General features: G+C 48.8%; 1 protein-coding gene across 1 annotated transcript in view; it reads right to left on the reverse strand.

Annotated features, from left to right (window-relative positions):
- CFAP74 (cilia and flagella associated protein 74) overlaps positions 1–27034 on the reverse strand; it is a 741155-nt gene that overhangs the window by 571771 nt on the left and 142350 nt on the right. The window contains exon 8 of the mRNA XM_063943052.1: positions 10014–10124. Within this exon, the coding sequence (XP_063799122.1) occupies positions 10014–10124 (111 nt within the window). The remainder of the gene's footprint in view (positions 1–10013; positions 10125–27034) is intronic.

Genomic DNA, 27034 nt, shown 5'->3' on the forward strand with positions numbered 1-27034 from the left:
ACTAAGTACCCTTAATAGGGTATCAGTACTCTTATACTGATCCCCCCCCCCTTGCTATAACCCCCTGGTACCGCTGAGGTAATCTGGAGTCCTTGCGGAGGCGCAGAGTTTCTCTGCCAGTCTGTTAAGTGAGAGCTGCAGAGGGAAAATGGCGCTGGTGAGCCGCTGGATCCGCTCATAGTGAAGCTCTGACCCCTTAATGGCGCACGGTCTTCAGGGTTTTTTATACTGGCTGAGGTTATATGGTTTGCTTTACAGTGGGTCAGAACCACTGTAAGCTGTACTCCCAATGCGGGTATTGTTAGTTGTGGCCTCAACTCGCCCCTCACAGCGGAACACACATACACACTGCATGTCTCTGAAGCCTGGAGCCACAGCATACCTGTCAGCGCTGTGCTCCTACCTTCGTGCCCCCCCCCCCCACCCCAATTCCTACGAAGAAGGCAGTCTGGTGCCAACCAGACCTGCCTGAAAACAACAAACAGAGAAATAAATACAGGAAACTCTTCAGGAGCTTCCCTAAGCGTGACCGACTCCTCCGGGCACATTTTCTAAACTGAGTCCGGTAGGAGGGGTGTAGAGGGAGGAGCCAGCCCACACTATAAAAAATTCTTAAAGTGCCCATGGCTCATGGCTCCTAGTGGACCCGTCTATACCCCATGGTACTAATGTGGACCCCAGTATCCTCTAGGACGTAAGAGAGAAATAATCAACACTTCCACAGTGTACTACACAATTTGTGACTGCAATCCCTTTAAGCTCTTTAAAGTGACATACAATCCGACCCTACCCATGCACCAGCATTGAGGATCGGAATAATACAAAACAGACAGAATATAGTAAAGTCAGCAATCACACTAGCAGTCAGTCACGTTATACATTAGTATAATAAGCAATAGGAGCACATCATCAACTACAACTACATTTCAAGTATGTAGGAGAACATATTACTGAATCATGTTTAAACAGATCTACCGTAGTCAGACGCATTGCGAAAGAAACAACAGTAAATGTATACAGACTCATATGCAATAGGCACTTATCTAACTATTCATACCCAAAATGGTAGATAGAGACTTAGTGCTGTATTACCCGTACTCAGTAGAGTGGGATACAGATCAATACGTTATAGAACGATGAGTGGATCCAGACTAGGGGTGGGCAAAATACGGCCCGCGGGCCGGATGCGGCCCGCAAACCGATCCTGCCCGGCCCATTGCCTCCCACCAGCAAGCAATGACAAGCGGCCCGACCAGCTGAGCTGCTTGTCATTGCTCTGCACTGCAGTACCTCCAAGCTGCCAGCGGCGCCTCTCTCCCCTGCTGCTGCTGCTGCTGCTGCTGCGTTGTAGCAGCCTCCTCCTCCAGACTCCCCAGTGACAACGGCTGTGTTCAGCCAAAAAGGGGGAGGGGCTACGTGCCGATGAAGGGGCGGGCTACACGGGACCTCAGGGGGCGGAGCTACACGGACAAGAGCCAGACTGCTGCAGATCCATCCTTCCTGCCACTGCCAGCCAGATCAGTAAGTTAATGGGAAAAGTGAGTGAGAGAAAGTGTGTGTGTATATATATATATATATATATATAATAAGAATTTACTTACCGATAATTCTATTTCTCGTAGTCCGTAGTGGATGCTGGGAACTCCGTAAGGACCATGGGGAATAGCGGCTCCGCAGGAGACTGGGCACATCTAAAGAAAGCTTTAGGATCACCTGGTGTGCACTGGCTCCTCCCCCTATGACCCTCCTCCAAGCCTCAGTTAGGATACTGTGCCCGGACGAGCGTACACAATAAGGAAGGATTTTGAATCCCGGGTAAGACTCATACCAGCCACACCAATCACACTGTACAACTTGTGATCTGAACCCAGTTAACAGCATGATAATAGAGGAGCCTCTAGAAAAGATGGCTCACTACAACAATAACCCGAATTTTTTTGGTAACAATAATTATGTACCAGTATTGCAGACAATCCGCACTTGGGATGGGCGCCCAGCATCCACTACGGACTACGAGAAATAGAATTATCGGTAAGTAAATTCTTATTTTCTCTGACGTCCTAGTGGATGCTGGGAACTCCGTAAGGACCATGGGGATTATACCAAAGCTCCCAAACGGGCGGGAGAGTGCGGATGACTCTGCAGCACCGAATGAGAGAACTCCAGGTCCTCCTCAGTCAAGATATCAAATTTGTAGAATTTTACAAACGTATTTGCTCCTGACCAAGTAACTGCTCGGCAAAGTTGTAAAGCCGAGACCCCTCGGGCAGCTGCCCAAGATGAGCCCACCTTCCTTGTGGAGTGGGCATTTTAAGATTTTTGGCTGTGGCAGGCCTGCCACAGAATGTGCAAGCTGAATTGTACTACAAATCCAACGAGCAATCGTCTGCTTAGAAGCAGAAGCACCCAGTTTGTTGGGTGCATACAGGATAAACAGCGAGTCAGATTTTCTGACTCCAGCCGTCCTGGAAACATGTATTTTCAGGGTCCTGACCACGTCAAGCAACTTGGAATCCTCCAAGTCCTTAGTAGCCGCAGGTACCACAATAGGTTGGTTCATGTGAAATGCAGAAACCACCTTAGGTAGAAAATTTGAGGACGAGTCCTCAATTCTGTCCTTTCAGAATGAACTATTAAGTAAGGGCTTTTATATGATAAAGCCGCCAATTCTGACACCAGCCTGGCTGAAACCAGGGCTAACTCGTCACTTCCATGTGAGATATTTTAAGTCCACAGTGGTGAGTGGTTCAAACCAATGTGACTTTAGGAAAACTCAACACAACATTGAGATCCCCAAGGTGCCACTGGAGGCACAAAAGGAGACTGTATATGCAGTACCCCTTTTACAAATGTCTGAACTTCAGGCACTGAAGCCAGTTCTTTTTGGAAGAAAATCGACAGGGCCGAAATTTGAACCTTAATGGACCCTAATTTTAGGCCCATAGACAGTCCTGTTTGCAGGAAATGGAGGAAACGACCCAGTTGAAATTCCTCTGTAGGGGCCTTCTTGGCCTCACCCCACGCAACATATTTTCGCCAAATGCGGTGATAATGTTTTGCGGTTACGTCTTTCCTGGCCTTGACCAGGGTAGGGATCTTCAGGATCCGGCGTTCAACCGCCATGCCGTCAAACGCAGCCGCGGTAAGTCTTGGAACAGACAAGGCCCTTGCTGGAGCAGGTCCTTTCTTAGAGGTAGAGGCCACGGTTCGTCCGTGAGCATCTCTTGAAGTTCCGGATACCAAGTCCTTCTTGGCCAATCCGGAACCACGAGTATAGTTCTTACTCCTCTCCTTCTTATGATTCTCAGTACTTTTGGTATGAGGAGCAGAGGAGGGAACCCATACACTGACTGGTACACCCACGGTGTTACCAGAGCGTCCACCGCTATTGCCTGAGGGTCCCTTGACCTGGCGCAATATCTGTCTAGTTTTTTTTGTTTAGACGGGAAGCCATTATGTCCACCTTTTGTTTTTCCCAACGGTTTACAATCAGGTGGAAGACTTCTGGGTGAAGTCCCCACTCTCCCGGGTGAAGGTCGTGTCTGCTGAGGAAGTCTGCTTCCCAGTTGTCCACTCCCGGAATGAACACTGCTGACAGTGCTATCACATGATTTTCCGCCCAGCGAAAATCCTTGCAGCTTCTGCCATTGCCCTCCTGCTTCTCGTGCCGCCCTGTCTGTTTAAGTGGGCGACTGACGTGATGTTGTCCGATTGGATCAATACCGCCTGACCCTGAAGCAGGGGTTTCGCTTGACTTAGGGCATTGTAAATGGCCCTTAGTTCCAGAATGTTTTTATGAAGAGATGTCTCCAGGCTTGACCATAAGCCCTGGAAATTCCTTCCCTGTGTGACTGCTCCCCAGCCTCGCAGGCTGGCATCCGTGGCCACCAGGACCCAGTCCCGAATGCCGAATCTGCGGCCCTCTAGAAGATGAGCACTCTGCAACCACCACAGGAGGGATACCCTTGTCCCTGGTGACAGGGTTATCCGCTGAAGCATCTGAAGATGCGACCCGGACCATTTGTCCAGAAGGTTCCACTGTGCGTGGAATCTGCCGAATGGGATTGCTTCGTAGGAAGCCACCATTTTTTACCCAGAACCCTTGTGCATTGATGCACTGAGACTTGGTTCGGTTTTAGGAGGTTCCTGACTAGCTCGGATAACTCCCTGGCTTTCTCCGCCGGGAGAAGCACCTTCTTTCTGGACTATGTCCAGAATCATCCCTAGGAACAGAAGACAAGTCGTCGGAACCAGCTGCGATTTTTGGAATATTGAAAATCCAATCGTGCTGCCGCAACACTACCTGATATAGTGCTACACCGATCTCCAACTGTTCCCTGGATCTTACCCTTATCAGGGAATCGTCCAAGTAAAGGATAACTAAAATTCCCTTCCTTCGAAGGAATATCATCATTTCGGTCATTACTTCAGTAAAGACCCGGGGTGCCGTGGACCATCCCTACGGCAGCGTCCGAACTGATACAGTTCTGTACCATAACCTGAAATACCCTTGGTGAGAAGGGTAAATTTTGACATGAAGGTAAGCCTCCTTGATGTCCCGAGACATCATGTAGTCCCCTTCTTCCAGGTTTGCAATCACTGCTCTGAGTGACTCAATTTTGAATTTGAACCTCTGTATGCAAGTGTTCAAAGATTTTAGATTTTAGATTTTAAAATCGGTCTCACCGAGCCGTCTGGCTTCGGTACCACAATAGTGTGGAATAATACCCCGTTCCCTGTTGCAGGAGGGGTACCTTGATTATCACCTGCTGGGAATACAGCTTGTGAATGGCTTCCAAAACTGCCTCCCTGTCAGCGGGAGACGTCGGTAAAACAGACTTTTGGAAACGGCGAGGGGAATACGTCTCGAATTCCAATTTGTACCCCTGAAATATTATCTGAAGGATCCAGGGGTCTACTTGCGAGTGAGCCCACTGCGCACTGAAATTCATTGAGAACGGGACCCCACCGTGCCTGAATTTGTAAAGCCCTAGCGTCATACTGAGGGCTTGGCAGCGGCGGAAAAGGGTTTCTGTTCCTTGGAACTGGCTGATCTCTGCAGCCATTTTCCTCTCCCTCTGTCACGAGCAGAAAAGAGGAACCCTTTTGTCCGCTTGCCAACCAGGACTGCGCCTGATAATACGGCGTCTTATTTTGAGAGGCGACCTGGGGTACATCCCCTCTTTTAAGGCAATACTTCCAAATGCCGTTTGGAATCCGCATCACCTGACCACTTTACTGGAATAATTGGACAACGCACTTATACTTGATGCCAGTCGGCAAATATTCCGCTGTGCATCCTGCATATATAGAAATGCATCTTTTAATTGCTCTATAGGCAATAATATACTGTCCTTATCTAGGATATCATATTTCCAGTCAGGGAATCCGACCACGCCAACCCAGCACTGCACATTCAGGCTGAGGCGATTGCTGGTCGCAGTATAACACCAGTATGTGTGTAAATACATTTTAGGATACGCTCCTGCTTTCTATCAGCAGGATCCTTAAGGGCGGCCATCTCAGGAGAGGGTAGAGCCCTTGTTTTTACAAGCGTGTGAGCGCTTTATCCACCCTAGGGGGTGTTTCCCAACGCACCCTAACCTCTGGCGGGAAAAGGTATACTGCCAATAACTTTTTAGAAAATATCAATTGTTATCGGGGGGAAACCCACGCATCATCACACACCTCATTTTATTTCTCAGATTCAGGAAAACTACAGGAAGTTTTTCCTCACCAAACATAATACCCCTTTTTTTGGTGGTATTCATATTATCAGAAAAGTGTAAACTTTTTCCATTGCCTCAATCATGCAATGTGTGGCCCTATTGGAAATCACGGTTGTCTCTTCACCGTCGACCAGGAGTCAGTACCCCTGTCGGCGTCTGTATCTGAGGTAACAGGCGCTTTAGGGCCCCTGTATGAGACGTCTGGACATGCACAAGCTGAGTAGCCGGCTGTCTCATGTCAACCACTGTCTTTTATACAAAGCTGACACTGTCACGCAATTTCAACAGTACATCCACTCAGGTGTCGACCCCCTAGGGGGTGACAACACAATTTCAGACACTCTACTCCGTCTCCTTATCATTTTTCTCCTCATACATGTCGACACCAACGTACCGACACACAGCACACACACAGGGAATGCTCTGATAGAGGACAGGACCCCACTAGCCCTTTGGGGAGACAGAGGGAGAGTTTGCCAGCACACACCAGAGCGCTATATATATACAGGGATAACCTTATATAAGTGTTTTTCCCTTTATAGCTGCTGTATTGTTATATACTGCGCCTAATTTGTGCCCCCCTCTCTTTTTTAACCCCTTTCTGTAGTGTAGTGACTGCAGGGGAGAGCCAGGGAGCTTCCCTCCAACTGAGCTGTGAGGGAAAATGGCGCCAGTGTGCTGAGGAGATAGGCTCCGCCCCTTTCTCGGCGTCCTTATCATCCTTTTTCTGTATGTTTTGGCAGGGGTTAAATGCATCCATATAGCCCAGGAGTTATATGTGATGCATTTATTTTAGCCATATAAGGTTTTTTTATCGATTTATTGCGTCTCAGGGCGCTGCCCCCCCCAGCGCCCTGCACCCTCAGTGACCGGAGTGTGAAGTGTGCTGAGAGCAATGGCGCACAGCTGCGGTGCTGTGCGCTACCTTATCTGAAGACAGGATCGTCTTCTGCCGCCGATTTTTCCGGACCTCTTCGCTCTTCTGGCTCTGTAAGGGGGACGGCGGCGCGGCTCCGGTGACCCATCCAGGCTGAACCTGTGATCGTCCCTCTGGAGCTAATGTCCAGTAGCCTAAGAAGCCCAATCCACTCTGCACGCAGGTGAGTTCGCTTCTTCTCCCCTTAGTCCCTCGATGCAGTGAGCCTGTTGCCAGCAGGTCTCACTGAAAATAATAAACCTAAACTAAAACTTTCACAAAGAGCTCAGGAGAGCCCCTAGTGTGCACCCTTCTCGTCGGGCACAGAAATCTAACTGAGGCTTGGAGGAGGGTCATAGGGGGAGGAGCCAGTGCACACCAGGTGATCCTAAAGCTTTCTTTAGATGTGCCCAGTCTCCTGCGGAGCCGCTATTCCCCATGGTCCTTACGGAGTTCCCAGCATCCACTAGGACGTCAGAGAAATATATATATATATATATATATATATATATATATATATATATATGTGTGTGTGTGTGTGTGTGTGTATATATATATATATATGTGAGAGTGTGTGTGAGTATTTGTGTGTGCGGACAGCGGCGTCAGACTGTTTTTAGGTTGGGGGGAGAGATCTTTAGCTCTCGCTGTACCAAACCCTCCTGTGTTCTGTCACCGTGTCACCCCCCCCGTGTTCTGTCACTGTGTCACCCCCCCCATTTTCTGTCACCGTGTCACCCCCCCGTGTTCTGTCACTGTGTCACCCCCCCCCGTGTTCTGTCACTGTGTCACACCCCCCATGTTCTGTCACCGTGTCACCCCCCCCGTGTTCTGTCACCGTGTCACCCCCCCGTGTTCTGTCACCGTGTCACCCCCCGTGTTCTGTCACCGTGTTCTGTCACCCACACCGTGTCACCCCCACCGTGTGCTGTCACCCTGTCACCTCCACCGTGTGCTGTCACCCTGTCACCCCCACCGTGTTCTGTCACTGTGTCACCCCCCCATGTTCTGTCACTGTGTCACACCCCCCGTGTACTGTCACCGTGTCACCCCCATGGTGTTCTGTCACTGTCAACCCCACCGTGTTCTGTCACCGTGTCGCTCAGAGGCGTCACCGGGTGTGGTGACACCTGGAGCGCACTCGGTACTAATACACCCCCCCCCCCCTGCTCAAGCAGTGTGGTGCCCAAAAGGGGGTGCGGCTTAATTTGAAAGGGGCTTGGCCTGGTGGGTCTTTTCTCTTTCGCTTCGGGGGCATGTCCAGCTTCCCCGAAGATGCTGGCTGCCCCCGGAGACTGGACTGTGTGTATGCCGACTCTTATCTGTGACCCCTCGTGTTCTGTCACTGTGTCACACTCCCCGTGTCCTATCACTGTGTCACACCTTTCCCCAGGGGCCATGAGACACTGGATAATTTGCTTAATTATCCTAAATAAAATGTTAATGTGTAAAAGGGTACCTTCCGTACTGTGTAAAAGGGAGCTCTACCTGCTGTAATGTATGTAAGTGGCGCAATTTGAATAATGGAGACTATTGTGCAGCCTAATACGAATCTGTATTATTTTTTGTCCACACTCCTTCCACATGAAGCCACGTCCCTATATTTTTGGCAAGTTGGGGGAGCTGCCATTTTGTGTGTGGCCCTCGGATACTGACAGGAAATGTCAGCTGAAATAATTGCCCACCCCTGATCTAGACGCTACTAATATACACTGCCGTTCCATGAACCTACAGTATAGTGAACATAGACGCTCAGTGAACACAGAAGCACCAGTCACACAGCCGCCTAAGCTGCGACTGGGTCCCCTTCGTGTACAGCGTGTGAGACGGAAGCGGGAAACAGTACATGGCGGAGACTCGGAGGAAACTGGTCATGAACCGGGGGGAGGGGCGACCAAGGGAGCGTCTGACTCCCCATTGCTGACATCAACCCTAGGGATCGCGGCCTCATACTAATCCTGGAGCCTATGATCCCTAAGGCCTAGTGCTGGTGCACCCGAGGTGGCAGCCGCGTCAGCGACTGTTTGGTAGTCTCTACCCAAAACAGTGCAGCTGTGTCCGTATTCCCCTTTTAAGCGGAACTGATGCCTTACCTTCTCCCCGTGCTCCGGCCACAGCCTGGTAATGTCTGCTGGACCTGCTAGTATATCCAACACAGACGCCCACCGAAAAACAGCGCTATACTCGTGGGTAAGTGTTGTCGCAACCCGGCGAAGAGTTGTTGGAGGGACTCTTTCTAAGGTACGTATAAGACGCTGTTTAGAAAGATTGCTCAGAAAAATAGTAAGACTATAAAAATAAAATAAGAAAGCTTACGGCTGCTAAAAACCAGCAGCCCTCTGACCATGGTCCGGCTCCTGCCGCACCAAACAAAAAACTGATTTGCCTGAGCCAGGAGGCTGGGATATATGGATGAGCCCGTTGCATACTGGGAAGACGGAAAGCTTTGACCGATTGGTACAAATCCGCTGTTGCTTCATCATATCCCATTGTTATCCTATGGATAACCTGTTGACCCTGCCGGAGAAATAAGAGACATGCTTTCATAGGGGATAGAATACTTCTATATCAGTCAGTTACCCTATTATTGTTATTATTACTACCTGTATTGTGTGTGAGCCACAGTGAGAATAATATGTACTGTTCTCTGGGTATTATTGTCCTTTATTATAAGGCGCCACAAGTTCTTTGCAGTGCCTCACACAGTACAGAGATGGAAACAGTATGAACAATACAAGATAAAAGTGACTTACAGTACAGAACACTGCAGGACATGGACAAGGTTTATAAACATTGCTGCATCGGCAAAGTACTACCCAAATAAGCAGCAGGCCGGGCAAACCAAAAGGTGGAGGAGGAGATGATGGTATCAGGTATTGAAGATAAGCACACAAGAGTGCAAAGAGATTTCATGGGTGTTTGTTTTGGATGGATATTTCAAAACAATGAGAAACGCAGATTACAGCATGTAACTAAAGATACATACACAAAAGACGACGTAGCTCCGTGAGCGTCATCGTCTAGTGTTTCCCCTCCTGGACCGGGCGGTCAGCGGCCGGCTGTACACACTCAGCGATATGACTGTTCATATCGCTCAGTGACGTCACGCAGTGGCCGGGCAGGCAGCTCCTGGACGACAGTCCAGATTGGAGCATGCATGCACCACCGACACTGAGGGTCGTTAACAACCCGCGGTGCCGCACATAGGTCGTCGTTGTCGTCATACACACTTTCCGAGAAAGTGAACACTGTCGCTCAGGAAGGGTGAAAATGAGCGACGTCGTTCATTTTATCGGCAAGTATGTATGCACCAAAGACTTTTCAAAACAGCAAATTACAATCCAACTATTTGTCATAGCAAAACCAACCTCGTCATAGTTTCCTTTAGAAAGTGAACAGCTTTCTCATGATTCTTTTGTGCCTCCTCCACAGCTGTACGGTACCGTTGCTCCTGTTCCTTCATCTTGTTCAGTTCTTGCCTAAAATATCAGAAATGTGAAGTTCTTTCCGTCCAGCTAAGTTATTCAGATATTATTATATATAATTAGCTGGCTATCAAAGCTAAGTTATTGCAGTTTTTTTAAATTAAAATATCTACTCACTTGAAATTCATTAGAAATAATTAAAGTACATTAATGTGCATACTTATCAATGCTGTAACTTAATGGTTCCTTTACAGGAGATGATTTATGCTAGACATACTTTAAGAGCCTGATTCTAAGCTGCACGTAATGTGAATGCCACTCAGAACACAAGATACAAACATAACGCTATCGTGATTAGTTTGGTAGCTGCAAACAGCAGCAGTGGCAAACGCAGGATTTGCATGGGGGGGTTTCCAGAACTGGGTGGAGCCAATCACGGGGGAGGGGACTAAGGTGACCCAGTATATGCTGGGTCCGTAAAACTAGTGTGTCTGTGTGTGTATGTACAGATATATATATATATATATATATATATATATACACACACACACACATATATATATATATATATATATATATATATATATACACACACTGTGTATGTATATATATATATATATATACACACACTGTGTATGTGTATATATATATATATATATATACACACACACCGTGTATATATATAATATATATATATATATATATATATATATATACACACACACACATATATATATATATATAAAATAAGATATTACTCACCGGTAAATCTATTTCTCGTAGTCCGTAGTGGATGCTGGGACTCCGTAAGGACCATGGGGAATAGCGGCTCCGCAGGAGACTGGGCACAACTAAAGAAAGCTTTAGGACTACCTGGTGTGCACTGGCTCCTCCCACTATGACCCTCCTCCAGACCTCAGTTAGGATACTGTGCCCGGAAGAGCTGACACAAAAAGGAAGGATTTTGAATCCCGGGTAAGACTCACACCAGCCACACCAATCACACCGTATAACTCGTGATACTATACCCAGTTAACAGTATGAATATAACTGAGCCTCTCAACAGATGGCTCAACAATAACCCTTTAGTTAAACAATAACTATATACAAGTATTGCAGACAATCCGCACTTGGGATGGGCGCCCAGCATCCACTACGGACTACGAGAAATAGATTTACCGGTGAGTAAAATCTTATTTTCTCTGACGTCCTAAGTGGATGCTGGGACTCCGTAAGGACCATGGGGATTATACCAAAGCTCCCAAACGGGCGGGAGAGTGCGGATGACTCTGCAGCACCGAATGGGCAAACTCTAGGTCCTCCTCAGCCAGGGTGTCAAACTTGTAGAATTTAGCAAATGTGTTTGACCCCGACCAAGTAGCTGCTCGGCAAAGTTGAAGAGCCGAGACCCCTCGGGCAGCCGCCCAAGAAGAGCCCACCTTCCTCGTGGAATGGGCTTTCACTGATTCAGGATGCGACAGTCCAGCCGCAGAATGTGCAAGCTGAATCGTACTACAGATCCAGCGAGCAATAGTCTGCTTTGAAGCAGGAGCACCCAGCTTGTTGGGTGCATACAGGATAAACAACGAGTCAGTTTTCCTGACACTAGCAGTCCTGGAAACATAATTTCTCAGGGCCCTGACTACGTCCAACAACTTGGAAGCCTCCAAGTCCCAAGTAGCCGCAGGCACCACGATAGGTTGGTTCAAATGAAAAGCTGATACCACCTTAGGGAGAAACTGGGGACGAGTCCTCAATTCTGCCCTATCCATATGGAAAATCAGATAAGGGCTTTTACATGACAAAGCCGCCAATTCTGACACACGCCTGGCCGAAGCCAAGGCCAACAGCATGACCACTTTCCACGTGAGATATTTTAATTCCACGGTTTTAAGTGGCTCAAACCAATGTGACTTTAAGAAATCCAACACCACGTTGAGATCCCAAGGTGCCACTGGAGGCACAAAAGGGGGGCTGAATATGCAGCACTCCCTTAACAAAAGTCTGAACTTCAGGTAGTGAAGCCAGTTCTCTCTGGAAGAAAATCGATAGAGACGAAATCTGGACCTTAATGGAACCCAATTTTAGGCCCATAGTCATCCCTGACTGTAGGAAGTGCAGAAAACGGCCCAGCTGAAATTCCTCCGTTGGGGCCTTCCTGGCCTCACACCACGCAACATATTTTCGCCATATGCGGTGATAATGGTTTGCGGTCACTTCTTTCCTAGCTTTAATCAGCGTAGGAATGACTTCCTCCGGAATGCCCTTTTCCTTCAGGATCCGGTGTCCAACCGCCATGCCGTCAACGCAGCCGCGGTAAGTCTTGGAACAGACAGGGCCCCTGCTGCAGCAGGTCCTGTCTGAGCGGCAGAGGCCATGGGTCCTCTGAGATCATTTCTTGAAGTTCCGGGTACCAAGCTCTTCTTGGCCAATCCGGAACAATGAGTATAGTTCTTACGCCTCTTTTTCTTATTATCCACAGTACCTTGGGTATGAGAGGAAGAAGAGGGAACACATAAACCGACTGGTACACCCACGGTGTCACCAGAGCGTCCACAGCTATCGCCTGAGGGTCCCTTGACCTGGCGCAATATCTTTTTAGCTTTTTGTTGAGGCGGGACGCCATCATGTCCACCTGTGGCCTTTCCCAATGGTGTACAATCATTTGGAAGACTTCTGGATGAAATCCCCACTCTTCCGGGTGGAAGTCGTGCCAGCTGAGAAAGTCTGCTTCCCAGTTGTCCACTCCGGAAATGAACACTGCTGACAGTGCTAACACATGATTTTCCGCCCATCGGAAAATCCTTGTGGCTTCTGCCATCGCCGTCCTGCTTCTTATGCCGCCCTGTTGGTATACATGGGCGACCGCCGTGATGTAGTCTGACTGGATCAGCACCGGCTGGTGTTGAAGCAGGGGTCTAGCCTGACTTAGGGCATTGTAAATGGCCCTTAGTTCCAGAATATTTATGTGTAGGGAAGTCTCCTGACTCGACCATAGTCCTTGGAAGTTTCTTCCCTGTGTGACTGCCCCCCAGCCTCGAAGGCTGGCATCCGTGGTCACCAGGACCCAGTCCTGTATGCCGAATCTGCGGCCCTCTAGAAGATGAGCACTCTGCAGCCACCACAACAGCGACACCCTGGCCCTTGGAGACAGGGTTATCAGCCGATGCTTCTGAAGATGCGACCCGGACCACCTGTCCAACAGATCCCACTGGAAGATCCTTGCATGGAACCTGCCGAATGGAATTTCTTCGTAAGAAGCTACCATCTGTCCCAGGACTCGCGTGCACTGATGCACCGACACCTGTATTTGTTTTAGGAGGTCTGTGACTAGAGATGACAACTCCTTGGCCTTCTCCTCCGGGAGAAACACTTTTTCCTGTTCTGTGTCCAGAACCATACCCAGGAACAGTAGACGCGTCGTAGGAACCAGCTGCGACTTTGGAATATTCAGAATCCAGCCGTGCTGTTATAGCACTTCCCGAGATAGTGCTACTCCGACCAACAACTGCTCCCTGGACCTCGCCTTTATAAGGAGATCGTCCAAGTAGGGATAATTATAACTCCCTTTTTTTTGAAGGAGTATCATCATTTCGGCCATTACCTTGGTAAATACTCTCGGTGCCGGGCACAGACCAACGGCAACGTCTGGAATTGGTAATGACAGTCCTGTACCACAATTTTGAGGTACTCCTGGTGAGGAGGGTAAATGGGGACATGCAGGTAAGCATCCCTGATGTCCAGTGATACCATGTAATCCCCTTCGTCCAGGCTTGCAATAACCGCACTGAGCAATTCCATTTTGAACTTGAACCTTCGTATATAAGTGTTCAAGGATTTCAATTTTAGAATGGGTCTCACCGAACCGTCTGGTTTCGGTACCACAAACATTGTGGAATAGTAACCCCGGCCTTGTTGAAGGAGGGGTACCTTGATTATCACCTCCTGGAAGTACAGCTTGTGAATTGCTGCCAGTACTACCTCCCCTTTCTCAGAGGGCAGCAGGCAAGGCTGATTTGAGGTAACGGCGAGGGGGAGTCGCCTCGAACTCCAGCTTGTATCCCTGTGATACTACTTGCAGAACCCAGGGATCCACCTGTGAGCGAGCCCACTGGTCGCTGACGTTCCCGAGACACGCCCCCACCGCACCTGGCTCCACCTGTGGAGCCCCAGCGTCATGCGGTGGACTCAGAGGAAGCGGGGGAAGATTTTTGATCCTGGGAACTGGCTGTCTGGTGCAGCTTTTTCCCTCTTCCCTTGTCTCTGTGCAGAAAGGAAGCGCCTTTGACCCGCTTGCTTTTCTGAATCCGAAAGGACTGTACCTGATAATACAGTGCTTTCTTAGGCTGTGAGGAAACCTGAGGTAAAAAAATTTTCTTCCCAGCTGTCGCTGTGGATACGAGGTCCCAGAGACCATCCCCAACAATTCCTCACCCTTATAAGGCAGATGTGCCTTTTAAAGTCAGCATCACCTGTCCACTGCCGGGTCCCTAATACCCTCCTGGCAGAATGGACATTGCATTAATTCTGGATGCCAGCCGGCAAATATCCCTCTGTGCATCCCTCATATATAAGACTACGTCTTTAATATGCTCTATGGTTAGCGAAATAGTAACCCTGTCCTGACAGGGTAACAGACCACGCTGCAGCAGCACTATCCATGCTGAGGCAATTGCAGGTCTCAGTATAGTACCTGAGTGTGTATATACAGACTTCAGGATAGCCTCCTGCTTTTTATCAGCAGGCTCCTTCAAAGTGGCCGTATCCTAAGACGGCAGTGCCACCTTTTTTGACAAACGTGTGAGCGCCTTATCCACCCTAGGGGATATCTCCCAACGTGACCTATCCTCTGGCGGGAAAGGGAACGCCATCAGTAACTTTTTAGAAATTACCAGTTTCTTATCGGGGGAACCCACGCTTCTTCACACACTTCATTCACTCATTTGATGGGGGAACAAAACACTGGCTGCTTTTTCTCCCCAAACATAAAACCCCTTTTTTTTGTGGTACTCGGGTTAATGTCAGAAATGTGTAACACATTTTTCAGTGCCGAGATCATGCAACGGATGTTCCTAGTGGATTGTGTATATGTCTCAACCTCGTCGACACTGGAGTCAGACTCCGTGTCGACATCTGTGTCTGCCATCTGAGGTAGCGGGCGTTTTTTTGAGCCCCTGATGGCCTTTGAGACGCCTGGGCAGGCGCGGGCTGAGAAGCCGGCTGTCCCACAGCTGTTACGTCATCCAGCCTTTTATAAAAGGAGTTGACACTGTCGGTTAATACCTTCCACCTATCCATCCACTCTGGTGTCGGCCCCACAGGGGGCGACCTCACATTTATCGGCATCTGCTCCGCCTTCCACGTAACCTTCCTCATCAAACATGTCGACACAGCCGTACCGACACACCGCACACACACAGGGAATGCTCTGACTGAGGACAGGACCCCACAAAGTCCTTTGGGGAGACAGAAAGAGAGTATGCCAGCACACACCAAAGCGCTATATAATACAGGGATTCACACTACCCACAGTGATTTTTCCCTTATAGCTGCTATAATACACAATTTTGCGCCTAAATTTAGTGCCCCCCCTCTCTTTTTAACCCTTTGAGCCTGAAAACTACATGGGAGAGCCAGGGGAGCTGTCTTCCAGCTGCACTGTGAAGAGAAAATGGCACCAGTGTGCTGAGGGAGATAGCCCCGCACCTTTTTCGGCTGACTTTCTCCCGCTTTTTTATGGATCCTGGCAGGGGTATTTTTCACATATATAGCCTCTAGGACTATATATTGTGATTATTTTGCCAGCCAAGGTGTTAATATTGCTGCTCAGCGCCCTGCACCCATCAGTGACCGGAGTGTGAGGTGTGCATGAGGAGCAATGGCGCACAGCTGCAGTGCTGTGCGCTACCTTGTTGAAGACCGAAGTCTTCTGCTGCCGATTTTCAGGACCATCTTCATGCTTCTGGCTCTGTAAGGGGGACGGCGGCGCGGCTCCGGGACCGGACGATCGAGGTCGGGTCCTGTGTTCGATCCCTCTGGAGCTAATGGTGTCCAGTAGCCTAAGAAGCCCAAACTAGCTGCAAGTCTGTTGCCAGCAGATCTCACTGAAAATAAAAAACCTAAAATATACTTTCTTTTCTAGGAGCTCAGGAGAGCCCCTAGTGTGCATCCAGCTCAGCCGGGCACAAGATTCTAACAGAGGTCTGGAGGAGGGTCATAGTGGGAGGAGCCAGTGCACACCAGGTAGTCCTAAAGCTTTCTTTAGTTGTGCCCAGTCTCCTGCGGAGCCGCTATTCCCCATGGTCCTTACGGAGTCCCAGCATCCACTTAGGACGTCAGAGAAATATATATATATATACCGTGTATATATGTATATATATATATATATATATACACATAGCATATTAAACATGCATACATATATATATATATATATATATATACACACATACAGTACACGTATATATACACATGTATATATATCATATGTGTGTGTGTGTGTGTGTGTGTGTGTGTGTGTGTGTGTGTGTGTGTGTGTGTTTATATGTATGTATGTATCTATGTATATACATGTGTATATATGTATGGACATGGATATATATGTACTATAATTCAAATAAAGTAAACTTTTATTAAGCACTTACAAGTGCCACCAGGAAGACAGCAGGCTGCAGAGGACGCTAGACAGCCATTAATAATACTCATGCAGCTAAAAAAAAATATATATATATATATATATTTTTTTTTTAGTGGAGGAGGGTTTCTGGGTGCTCGGAAACCCCCCCCTGGGTGCGCCACTGAGCAGTGCTGATGACTGGCTGCAGGTGTGCTGTGAGGTGGACAGTAAAGGGGAGGAAGTTTGTTGTGAGGTGGATAGTGAAGGGGTGGAGGTGTGCTGTGGGGATGGTATTGGGATCCCAGCGCTTGGGATGCCAGCAGCCAAAATACCGACAGGAGCATCCCGACGCTCAGGATCCCGACACAAAGGTGATAAGCAGACTAGCCCTATTCCCCAACTCCCCAAACCCTAACCCTCTCCCCACGCAGCCTAACACTAACCTTCCTCAGTGGTGGCTATCCCTACCGCCCCCCCCCCCCCCTCCCCACACCGCAGCATAAATCTAACCCCGCAGCCTAACCCTAACCCTCCCTGTTGGTGCCTAACCATCTCTCCCCATATTTTAACCCTAACCCACCCCACGCAACCTAAACCTAACCTCCCCCCCTTCGGCGCAGCTTACCTGTGCAGAGTGGCGGCAGACCTCGACCGGGATTCTGGCGTTTGGGATCCCGGCACCGGCATTTCAATCCATGTCGGGATGTCAGCGTCATCATTCCTAACAGTATCGGAATTCCAGCATCGGTATTCTGACTGCCAGGATACCGAACTCTAGGATACTGACCAGATCCTGTGCTATGAGATGGACAGTACAAGGAAGGAGGTGTACTGTAAGGTGGACAGTGAAGGGGAGGAAGTGTGCTGTGAGACGGATAGTGAAGGGGAGGTGTGGCTGTGAGGTGGACAGTGAAGGGGAGGGTGTGTGCTGTGAGGTGGACAGTGAAGGGGAGGATGCGTGCTGTGAGGTGGACAGTGAAGGGGAGGATGCGTGCTGTGAGGTGGACAGTGAAGGGGAGGATGCGTGCTGTGAGGTGGACAGTGAAGGGGAGGTGTGGCTGTGAGGTGGACAGTGAAGGGGAGGGTGTGTGCTGTGAGGTGGACAGTGAAGGGGAGGATGCGTGCTGTGAGGTGGACAGTGAAGGGGAGGATGCGTGCTGTGAGGTGGACAGTAAAGGGGAGGATGCGTGCTGTGAGGTGGACAGTGAAGGGGAGGATGTGTGCTGTGAGATAGTGAAGGGGAGGAAGTATGCTGTGAGATGGACACTGAAGTGAGGTGTGCTGTGAGGTGGACATTGAAAGGGTGGGGGGAGGGGCTGTGAGGAGGTTATTGAAGGTGGAAGAGTGCATTGAACTGAGGAGGGCGGTACGCTGAGGGGCTGGGAGGGGGGGTTGTGCTCTGAGAAGGACAGTGAAAGGACTTGTGGGACTGCTGTGAGGTAGACAGTGAAAGGGACAGGGATTGTAGTGAAGGTGTCAGTGAGTGCAGTGAGGGGACAGGGAGTACTCTGAGGAGGCAGTGAATGCTGTTAAGGGGGCAGTGAGTACTGTTAAGGGGGCAGTGCCTGCAGCGTGGTGAGCCCACAAGGGGCTTTCTAGTGCTCGCCCCGCTGCCGGCATACTGGTGGCCGGGAACCCACTGTATGTCTTACGGAGAAAACATAGTGCATATCGCACTGTGTGGAAACACCTTGCGATGCCGATGCGTGGTCAGATTGGCGTTGCAAGGGAAAATAGACAGTGCAGGCAGGCCAATATTGACTATATCGGAGGTTCATGCCTCTGGGCAGATCGTATAGTCAATATCGTAGCCTGAATCGCACAGTATGTACTCGGCATTTGGGAGGAAATTAATTATATTCGATAAACTGTTACGTTTTCGAGTGTTAACTTATTGCGCATTTTGCCTGTGAATTTCACTTATCGCCTGTTATCAGGTGTTAATTTATCGTGTAATCCAATCAGAAAAGGGTGTTCAGTGTTTCACCGGTTAATTCTTGCTGTTTTTTTTCACATGTTAAGTATTGGTGAAAATGGGGAAATCTGCCTGTACCCCAAAATAATATTGGATAACAGTATAGAGGGCTAATAGTGGACATAATAAAAGTATTTGGGGTTCTTAAATTGTGACAAATAGCTGTTATAAGCAGTTTTCTAGAACAGTGTAAAAAATTATAGAAAGCAAGCGTTTTTCTGCAAAATAAATGCTCTACTTAAATTAGGGGTGCATAGAAATGTCTGTAAGTATACTGTATATATACTAGGTGATTCATCACGCCCTACGGGCACTCTTCACACCTTCGTAAGGGGCTACATACCCGTTAACCCTTGCACGGCCTTGTGGCGTGCAATATTTTTATTATATGGAGTATTACCTCCAATCACAATTGTGTGAGTGGTTAAATATTGCACGGACAAAGGGCGTGCGATGGTTAAAGGGTCGAAGCCCCATTGCAACGGCGTAAACAGTGCACGCAGGGCCTGATGAATCACCTAGTAGGTGCTGTGGTTGGGGGAGTGGCGGGTGCCGGGGAGACGCGGATGGGGTCCAGGGCTGCCGCGGGTAGGAGAGGGAGCGTGGGTACCGCGGGTGGGGGACCGCAGCCACCGCAGGTGAGGGAGGAGCGGTTGCGGGGTGCCACGGGGGGGGAGGGGGGGGTGCGCGGGGGAGGGGCGGGTGCTGCGGGTGAAGGAGGGGGTCCGGAGCCCCCACAGTTGGTGGAGGGGGGGAGGGGGGGGGTGCCGTGGATGGGGGCCGGAGGTACTACGAGTGGGTGAGGGGTGGGTAATGCTTCTCCTCCTGGAAGCAGCCAAGCTGCTGTCCTCCTTTTGGCAGTAGCTCTCCTGGAGGCTCGCACAGCAGCCAGTCACTATTGTTAGCGCCAGTGTCCCAATGCACCGCATTACAGGGAAGAGGATGCACTCAATAAACTACAGCTCCCAGCAGCCCTTAGCGCCGGAATTCTTCGGCGCTAAGGGCTGCTGGGAGCTGTAGTCTATTCAGTGTGTCTACTTCCCTGTAATGCGGCGCGTTGGGACACCAGCGCTAACAATAGTGACTGGCTGGCAGAACTGACTGACTCGCTGAATCTACATAAAAGGTGAGAGTGCTGTGCAGTGTCAGTGACACTGCACACCCACTGCACAGCACTGTCACCTTTTACATTGATTCAAGTCCAGACATTACCCTCCGCGATATCACCCACTCTATCCGTTACATTAACCATCTCGGGGATTCCAGGCCGGCACCCAGGTGCTGTGTTGCTGAGTCAGGGCCTCTGGGGATCTGGGCGTGGCTGGGTTCCAGTATGAATGGTCGACCATGTTATGTTCGACAGTCATTAGGTCGACCACTATTGGTCGACATTGGCATGGTCGACATGGGCACAAGGTCGACACATGAAACTGGTCGACACTTGACAGGTCGACATATGAAAAGGTAAACGTGGATTTTGGAACTGTTTTTGGTGTCATTTTTTCCGTAACATGACCAGGAACCCCAATTAGTGTACCACGTCCCTTTGCATGGCTCGCTTCGCTCGGCACAGGTTACCATTCCCAATTGTAGTCCACGTGGATGGTAAAGTATGACAATTTTAAAAATCTATTTATTTGTAAAAGCCATGTTGACCTTTTCATATGTTGACCTGTCATATGTCGAGCATTTTCATGTTTCAACCATGTGTTCATGTCCACCATGTCAATGCCGACCAACAGTGGTCGACCTAATGACTGTAGACCATAACATGGTTGACCATCCAAACGGATACCGCGCGGCTGTGGCGGGGAGGCACTTCTGTGACATCACGTGCAGAGGAGGCTCCGGGGCTCAGAGAGTATGCGGTGCAGGGAGGGCTATGAAAGCCTTCCGCTCCGCCGCTTTCATACACATATATGCCGGTGGCCGCAGCAGCTTTTGTTGCAGATGCGCCGCGGCTAGGGAGTGGGGAATGTTGATGCCGGAGGGCGCAGTCGGAATGGCAGCAGGACATAGGACTCTGCAGTAAAAGGTTTTTTTCCCCTATCTACAGCGCAGAGACTTGCTGCAGATGCAGTGGCATACCCTCCAACTGTACCTTTTTGGCAGGTACAGAACCTTTTTTTTACGGTCTGTACCGATTTTTTGGTTCTCCAAACTTCCATTGAAAGTATCGGAAAAGGGGCGCGGCCACGCCCCCTGTTCGAATTTGTACCGATTTTTATGTGTAAATTGTTGGAGGGTATGTTGCTGCAGATGCAGTGGGCCTATTTTGGGGTGTGGACCTGGAGCTGCAGCTCCATCAGCCCCATTGTTAATCCTGCTCTCGGAGCACACAGCAGCCAAAGGGCAGAGCCTACCATTGGATGTAACCTGTGTGGGAGGGCATTTCTCGTCCAATCAGCTGTGGACTGGGTGTGATAGACCTGCTGCTAACCCAATGAGAGCTCTTAGCCACGCCCAGCATTATACACACAGGCACAGAGTCACAGATCTGTGCTATTAATATAGGAGATTTGTGTCATAGTAAGCCACTTTTAAAAAACCTTGGGAAAACACCCACCTACAATCTTAAAAATACCTGTCCCATTCATACAGCACCTCCATATACTGTACCTGTCCTACATTAATTAACCCATTTTTCTGCATTTAGCATATTTTCACCCCAAAAATGACATGTCATTATTGGCCAAAAAAAATAATATATAATTAAAAAAAACAGGATTTTAATACCTACCGGTAAATCCTTTTCTCCTAGTCCTGACCATGGGGTATAGACGGTTCCGCAGGAGCCATGGGCACTTTAAGACTTTTCAAGGGTGTGAACTGGCTCCTCCCTCTATGCCCCTCCTCCAGGCCTCAGTTATAGGAACTGTGGCCAGGGAGACGGACATTTCGAGGAAAGAATTTACTGTTATACTAATGGTGAGATTCATACCAGCTCACACCTCAACCATGCTGCACAACATGGCATTCAACACAACCCATGCCAACGGGCATGAACAACTTTTGCAGCAACATGCTGAAAATAACCGTCACACAACACTTGTGTAACTACAAACTAATAACTGCAGGTAAAGTACGCACTGGGTCGGGCGCCCAGCATCCTCTACGGACTAGGAGAAAAGGATTTACCGGTAGGTATTAAAATCCTGTTTTCTCATACGTCCTAGAGGATGCTGGGGTCCATTTCATGACAATGGGGTTTATACCAAAGCTCCAGTACGGGCCGGAGTGCGGATGACCCTGCAGCACCGATTGACCAAACTTGAGGTCCTCATCGGCCAAAGTGTCAAACTTATAAAATTTAGCAAAAGTGTTTGACCCTGACCAAGTAGCTGCTCGGCAAAGTTGCAATGCCGAGACCCCCGGGCAGCCGCCCAGGACAAGCCCACCTTCCTAGTAGAATGGGCCTTCATCGACGTAGGTAACGGCAATCCAGCCGTAGAATAAGCGTGCTGAATCGTACCTCTGATCCAGCGCGCAATAGTCTGCTTAGAAGCAGGACACCCAATCTTGCTGGGAGCATACAGGACAAACAGAGCCTCTGTTTTCCGTAACCAAGCTGTTCTTGCGACATAAATCTTCAAAGCTCTAACCACATCTAGAGACTGTGACTCAGTGAAAGTGTCAGTAGCTACTGGCACCACAATAGGTTGGTTTATGTGGAAGGACGAAACCACCTTTGGAAGAAATTGGTGATGAGTTCTTAACTCTGCCCTATCTTCATGGAAGATCAGGAAAGGGCTCTTGTGAGACAAGGCCCCCAACTCAGACACCCGCCTTGCGGATGCCAAGGCCAAAAGCATTACCACTTTCCAAGTGAGAAAACTTCAATTCTATCTCCTGCAGAGGTTCAAACCAATCTGATTGAAGGATCTGCAACACCACATTAAGGTCCCATGGTGCCACTGGAGGCACAAATGGAGGCTGGATGTGCAGAACCCCTTTCACGAACGTCTGAACTTCTGGAAAGGAGGCCAAATGTTTTTGAAAGAAAACTGATAAGGCCGAAATCTGGACCTTGATTGACCCCAATCTAAGGCCCGCATCCACACCAGCCTGCAGAAAATGGAGAAAACGTCCCAACTCAAACTCTTCCGTAGGAGCCTTCTTGGGTTCACACCAAGACACATATTTTCTCCAAATACGGTGGTAATGTTTAGACGTTACTCCTTTCCTGGCCTGAATAAGAGTGGAGATGACTTCCTTGGGAATACCCTTTCGGGCTAGGATCCGGCGCTCAACAGCCATGCCGTCAAACGTAGCCACGGCAAGTCTTGAAACACACACGGCCCCTGCTGTAGTAGGTCCTCTCGAGGAGGAAGAGGCCGAGGATCTTCTATGAGCAACTCCTGAAGATCTGGATACCAAGCCCTCCTTGGCCAGTCTTGGGCAATGAAGATTGCTCGAACTCTTGTTCTTCTTATTATTTTGAGAACTTTTGGAATCAGTGGAAGTGGAGGGAAAACATATATCGACCGAAACACCCACTGGGTCACTAGTGTATCCACTGCTATTGCTTGAGGGTCTCTCGACCTGGAACAATATCTCTGAAGCTTCTTGATTAATCAAGATGCCATCATGTCTACTTGAGGAACTAACCAAAGACTTGTCACCTCTGCGAAGACTTCTTGGTGGAGGCCCCACTCTCCTGTATGGAGATAGTGTCTGCTGAGGAAGTCTGCTTCCCAGTTGTCCACTCCCGGAATGAAAATTGCCGACAGAGCTCTTACATGTCTTTCTGCCCAGAGGAGAATCCTTGTCACCTCTGCCATTGCCGCTCTGCTTTTTGTTCCGCCTTGCCTGTTTATGTACGTGACTGCTGTTACATTGTCTGACTGGATCTGCATGGGATGATCTTGAAGAAGATGTACCGCTTGTAGAAGGCCATTGTAAATGGCTCTCAATTCCAGAAAGATTATGTGAAGGCAGGCTTCCTGACTTGACCATTTTCCTTGGAAGCTTTCCCCCAGCATCGGAGACTTGCATCCGTGGTTATTAAGACCCAGTCGAGAATCCCAAACCTGCGTCCCTCTAGTAGGTGAGAACTGTGTAGCCACCACAAGAGCGAAATCCTGGTTTTGGGGGGACAGGATTATTCCGGTGCATGTGTAGGTGGGATCCGGACCACTTGTCCAACAGGTCTCACTGGAATACTCTGGCATGAAATCGGCCAAACTGTATGGCCTCGTAGGCCGCTACCATTTTCCCCAACAACCGAATGCATTGATGGATAGACACGCTTGTTGGTTTCAATATTTGTTTGACCATTTTCTGGATTTCCAGAGCCTTTTCCACTGGAAGAAATACTCTCCATACTTCTGTGTCCAGAATCATCCCTAAAAAGGACAATCTTGTCGTCGGTTCCAACTGCGACTTTGGAAAATTCATGATCCAACCGTGTTGTTGGAGTATTGACAGGGAGAGTGCCGTGGAGAGTCCGAACGGCAACGTCTGGAACTGGTAACAGCAATCCTGTACTGCGAATCTCAGATAAGCTTGGTGAGGAGGATAAATGGGAACATGCAAGTAAGCATCCTTTATGTCTACTGACACCATGAAGTCCCCCTCCTCCAGACTGGAAATCACTACCCTCAGGGATTCCATCTTGAACTTGAACCTTTTCAGGTAGAGTTTCAGATTTTTCAGGTTTAAAATCGGTCTGACCGAGCCGCCCGGCTTCGGAACTATGAAGAGGCTTGAATAAAAACCTTCTTCTTGCTGTGACAAGGGTACCAGGACAATGACCTGATCCTGACATAATTTTTGAATTGCCGTTGTTACTGACTCTCTTTCTGGAAGAGAAGCTGGCAAGGTCGATTTGAAAAATCGGCATGGGGGGACGTCTTGAAACTCCAGTTTGTACCCATGGGACACTATTTGTAAGACACATGGGTCCAGGCCAGATTGAATCCAGATTTAACTGAAAAGTTTCAGATGTGCTCCCACCCGCGTGGACTCCCGCAAGGGAGTCCCAGCGTCATGCTGCAGATTTGGCGGAAGCAGGGGTGGACTTCTGCTCCTGCGATCCAGGAGACGCTGCGGATTTCTTTCCTTTCCCCATTCCCCTACCTGCAAAAAAGGGAGAACCTTTGGCCTTTTTGTATTTGTTGGCCGAAAAATTGCATGTGAGAGTGATGTGTCTTTTTCGCCGGTGTAGGAGCATAAGGCAAGAATGTCGACTTACCTGCGGTAGCCGCCGAGACTAACGCAGCCAGCCCATCACCAAACAAGGCCTCACCTTTATACGGGAGAGCCTCCATATTTCTTTTGGAATCTGCATCAGCATTCCACTGGCGAATCGACAACGCCCTCCGAGCCGATACTGCCATGGTAGCGGTTCTTGATCCCAAGAGACCAATATATTTCATGGTTTCTAGTACGTACGCAGCAGCGTCTTTGATATGACCTAACGTTAGGAGTATCTCGTCTCCATCTATTGTGTCAATGTCTAATGACAAGTTTTCTGACCACTTCTCAATAGCACTACTCACCCACGCACAGACAATGGTAGGCCTGAGTAGTGTCCCATTGGCCACATCAATAGATGACTTCACTCACTTGCGCCTGTCGGCTTCTTAAGTGAAGCCATTCCAGGCGCAGGGAGAAACACCTTTTCTCTTGTATGACAGGGCCCTGTCTAAAATGCGGGGTGACTCCCACCTTTTGGAAAAAGGTAAGCTGCCTGAATTCCTTTTGGGAATCTGAAATTTCTTTTCAGGTTAAATCAGACTCCCTCCAAGAGACTGTTCCTGAGGTGGAGGGAAAATTACATTACTTCTTTACTAAAGTAAACCCCTCTCCTTATGGTAAAAGAGGGGCTTCGTAACTTCTAACACCACCTTTATAGCTAAAACATGTTTTGAATGCTTTTTGCTAATTTAGGACCTATTCCCCTGGAATCACTAGTGCCGACACAGGAAACAGAGTCCGTGTCGGTATCAGTTTGTACTACTTGCAAATTTTTATGTGACCCAGAGGGTTCCCTGTGAATGAAAGGCAGAACTATTAAAAATCACATCTTCAACAGATTATATTCAGTTTTCTGTATGAGATTCAGAAGTGATTCACACTATCATGTAACCTTTCACCCAGTCAGTCTCTTGGTGTCATATTACACCTCTGTGTCTCTAACATGTCTTCCACAGAGGAAGAGATTCCCTGCCATAGACATGTCACACACGTGCTCAACCACACTACAGACAATACGGGACTTATAGGGGACAGACCCACAGTAAAATCTGTCAGAGAGACACAGATAGGATTTGCCAGTTCACAACCCAGCGCCAGTAACACAATGTCTGTGAACACAAAATGCCCACTGACATGCAGAGCTTTTATAATGGTAATCACACAATTATATAGCACCAAATTCACTGTGCCCCCCCCCCCCTTGTTTTGCACCCTGATACTGGTTCAGTAGTGGAGGAGGACCAGCATTGTCTCTGCAGCCTGAGGAGAGAGAGAAAATGGTGCTGAGCAGTGTGCTGGCTGACTGAGGAGGAAGCTCCACTCTTCAATGGTGTGTTTCTCCTCAGATTTATGAGGTAATTTTTTGTACTGGCGGGGGTAGGACTGTGCCTCAGCAACTTATGCCCCTTATTTATGCCAGTTTCCATAGGTTTCATGCTGCCCAGGGCGCCCCCCCACGTGCCTTGCACCCTGCAGTGCCTGTGTATGTGTGGGCAACATGGCACGCTGCGCTCCCGACAGCCACGCGGTACCTTTAGCCGTCATTTTCTTGATTGAAGATCTGTCTTCTAACACTCAACTGTCTTCTGACTTCTGGCTCTGTGAGGGGGGTGACGGTATGCTGTGGGAGTGAGCATCTAGGCACGGCTAGCGTTCAGTTCCCTTCAGGAGCTAATGGTGTCCTCTCAGCCAGAAGCAGAGCCATGAAACTCTTTAGGAAGTTGGTTCCTACTTCTGCCCCCTCAGTCCCACGAAGCAGGGAGACTGTTGCCAGCAGTTCTCCCTGAAAAGAAAAAACCTAACATAAGTCTTTTCAGAGAAACTCAGTAGAGCTCCTCTGGAGTGCATTTAGTCTGCCTGGGCACATTTCTATTTCTGAGGTCTGGAGGAGGGACATAGAGGGAGGAGCCAGTTCACACCCTTGAAAAGTCTTAAAGTGCCCATGGCTCCTGCGGAACAGTCTATACTGTTCCATGAAATGGACCCCAGCATCCTCTAGGACGTATGAGAAATAATAATTGTCTATTAATTAATAATTAGAAGTTTTTTTCCCAGTGCTTCTGAACCAAGTCCCGACATTTTTACCTTAAAATGGGGATTTTCCCCAACTATTCACTGGCTCAGCAGGTGGAGGAAAAAAAAATATGTTAAACTATATGGAGAATAATCGTGTGT

Source organism: Pseudophryne corroboree, chromosome 10, assembly GCF_028390025.1.
Source record: "Pseudophryne corroboree isolate aPseCor3 chromosome 10, aPseCor3.hap2, whole genome shotgun sequence".
Lineage (NCBI taxonomy): Eukaryota > Metazoa > Chordata > Amphibia > Anura > Myobatrachidae > Pseudophryne > Pseudophryne corroboree.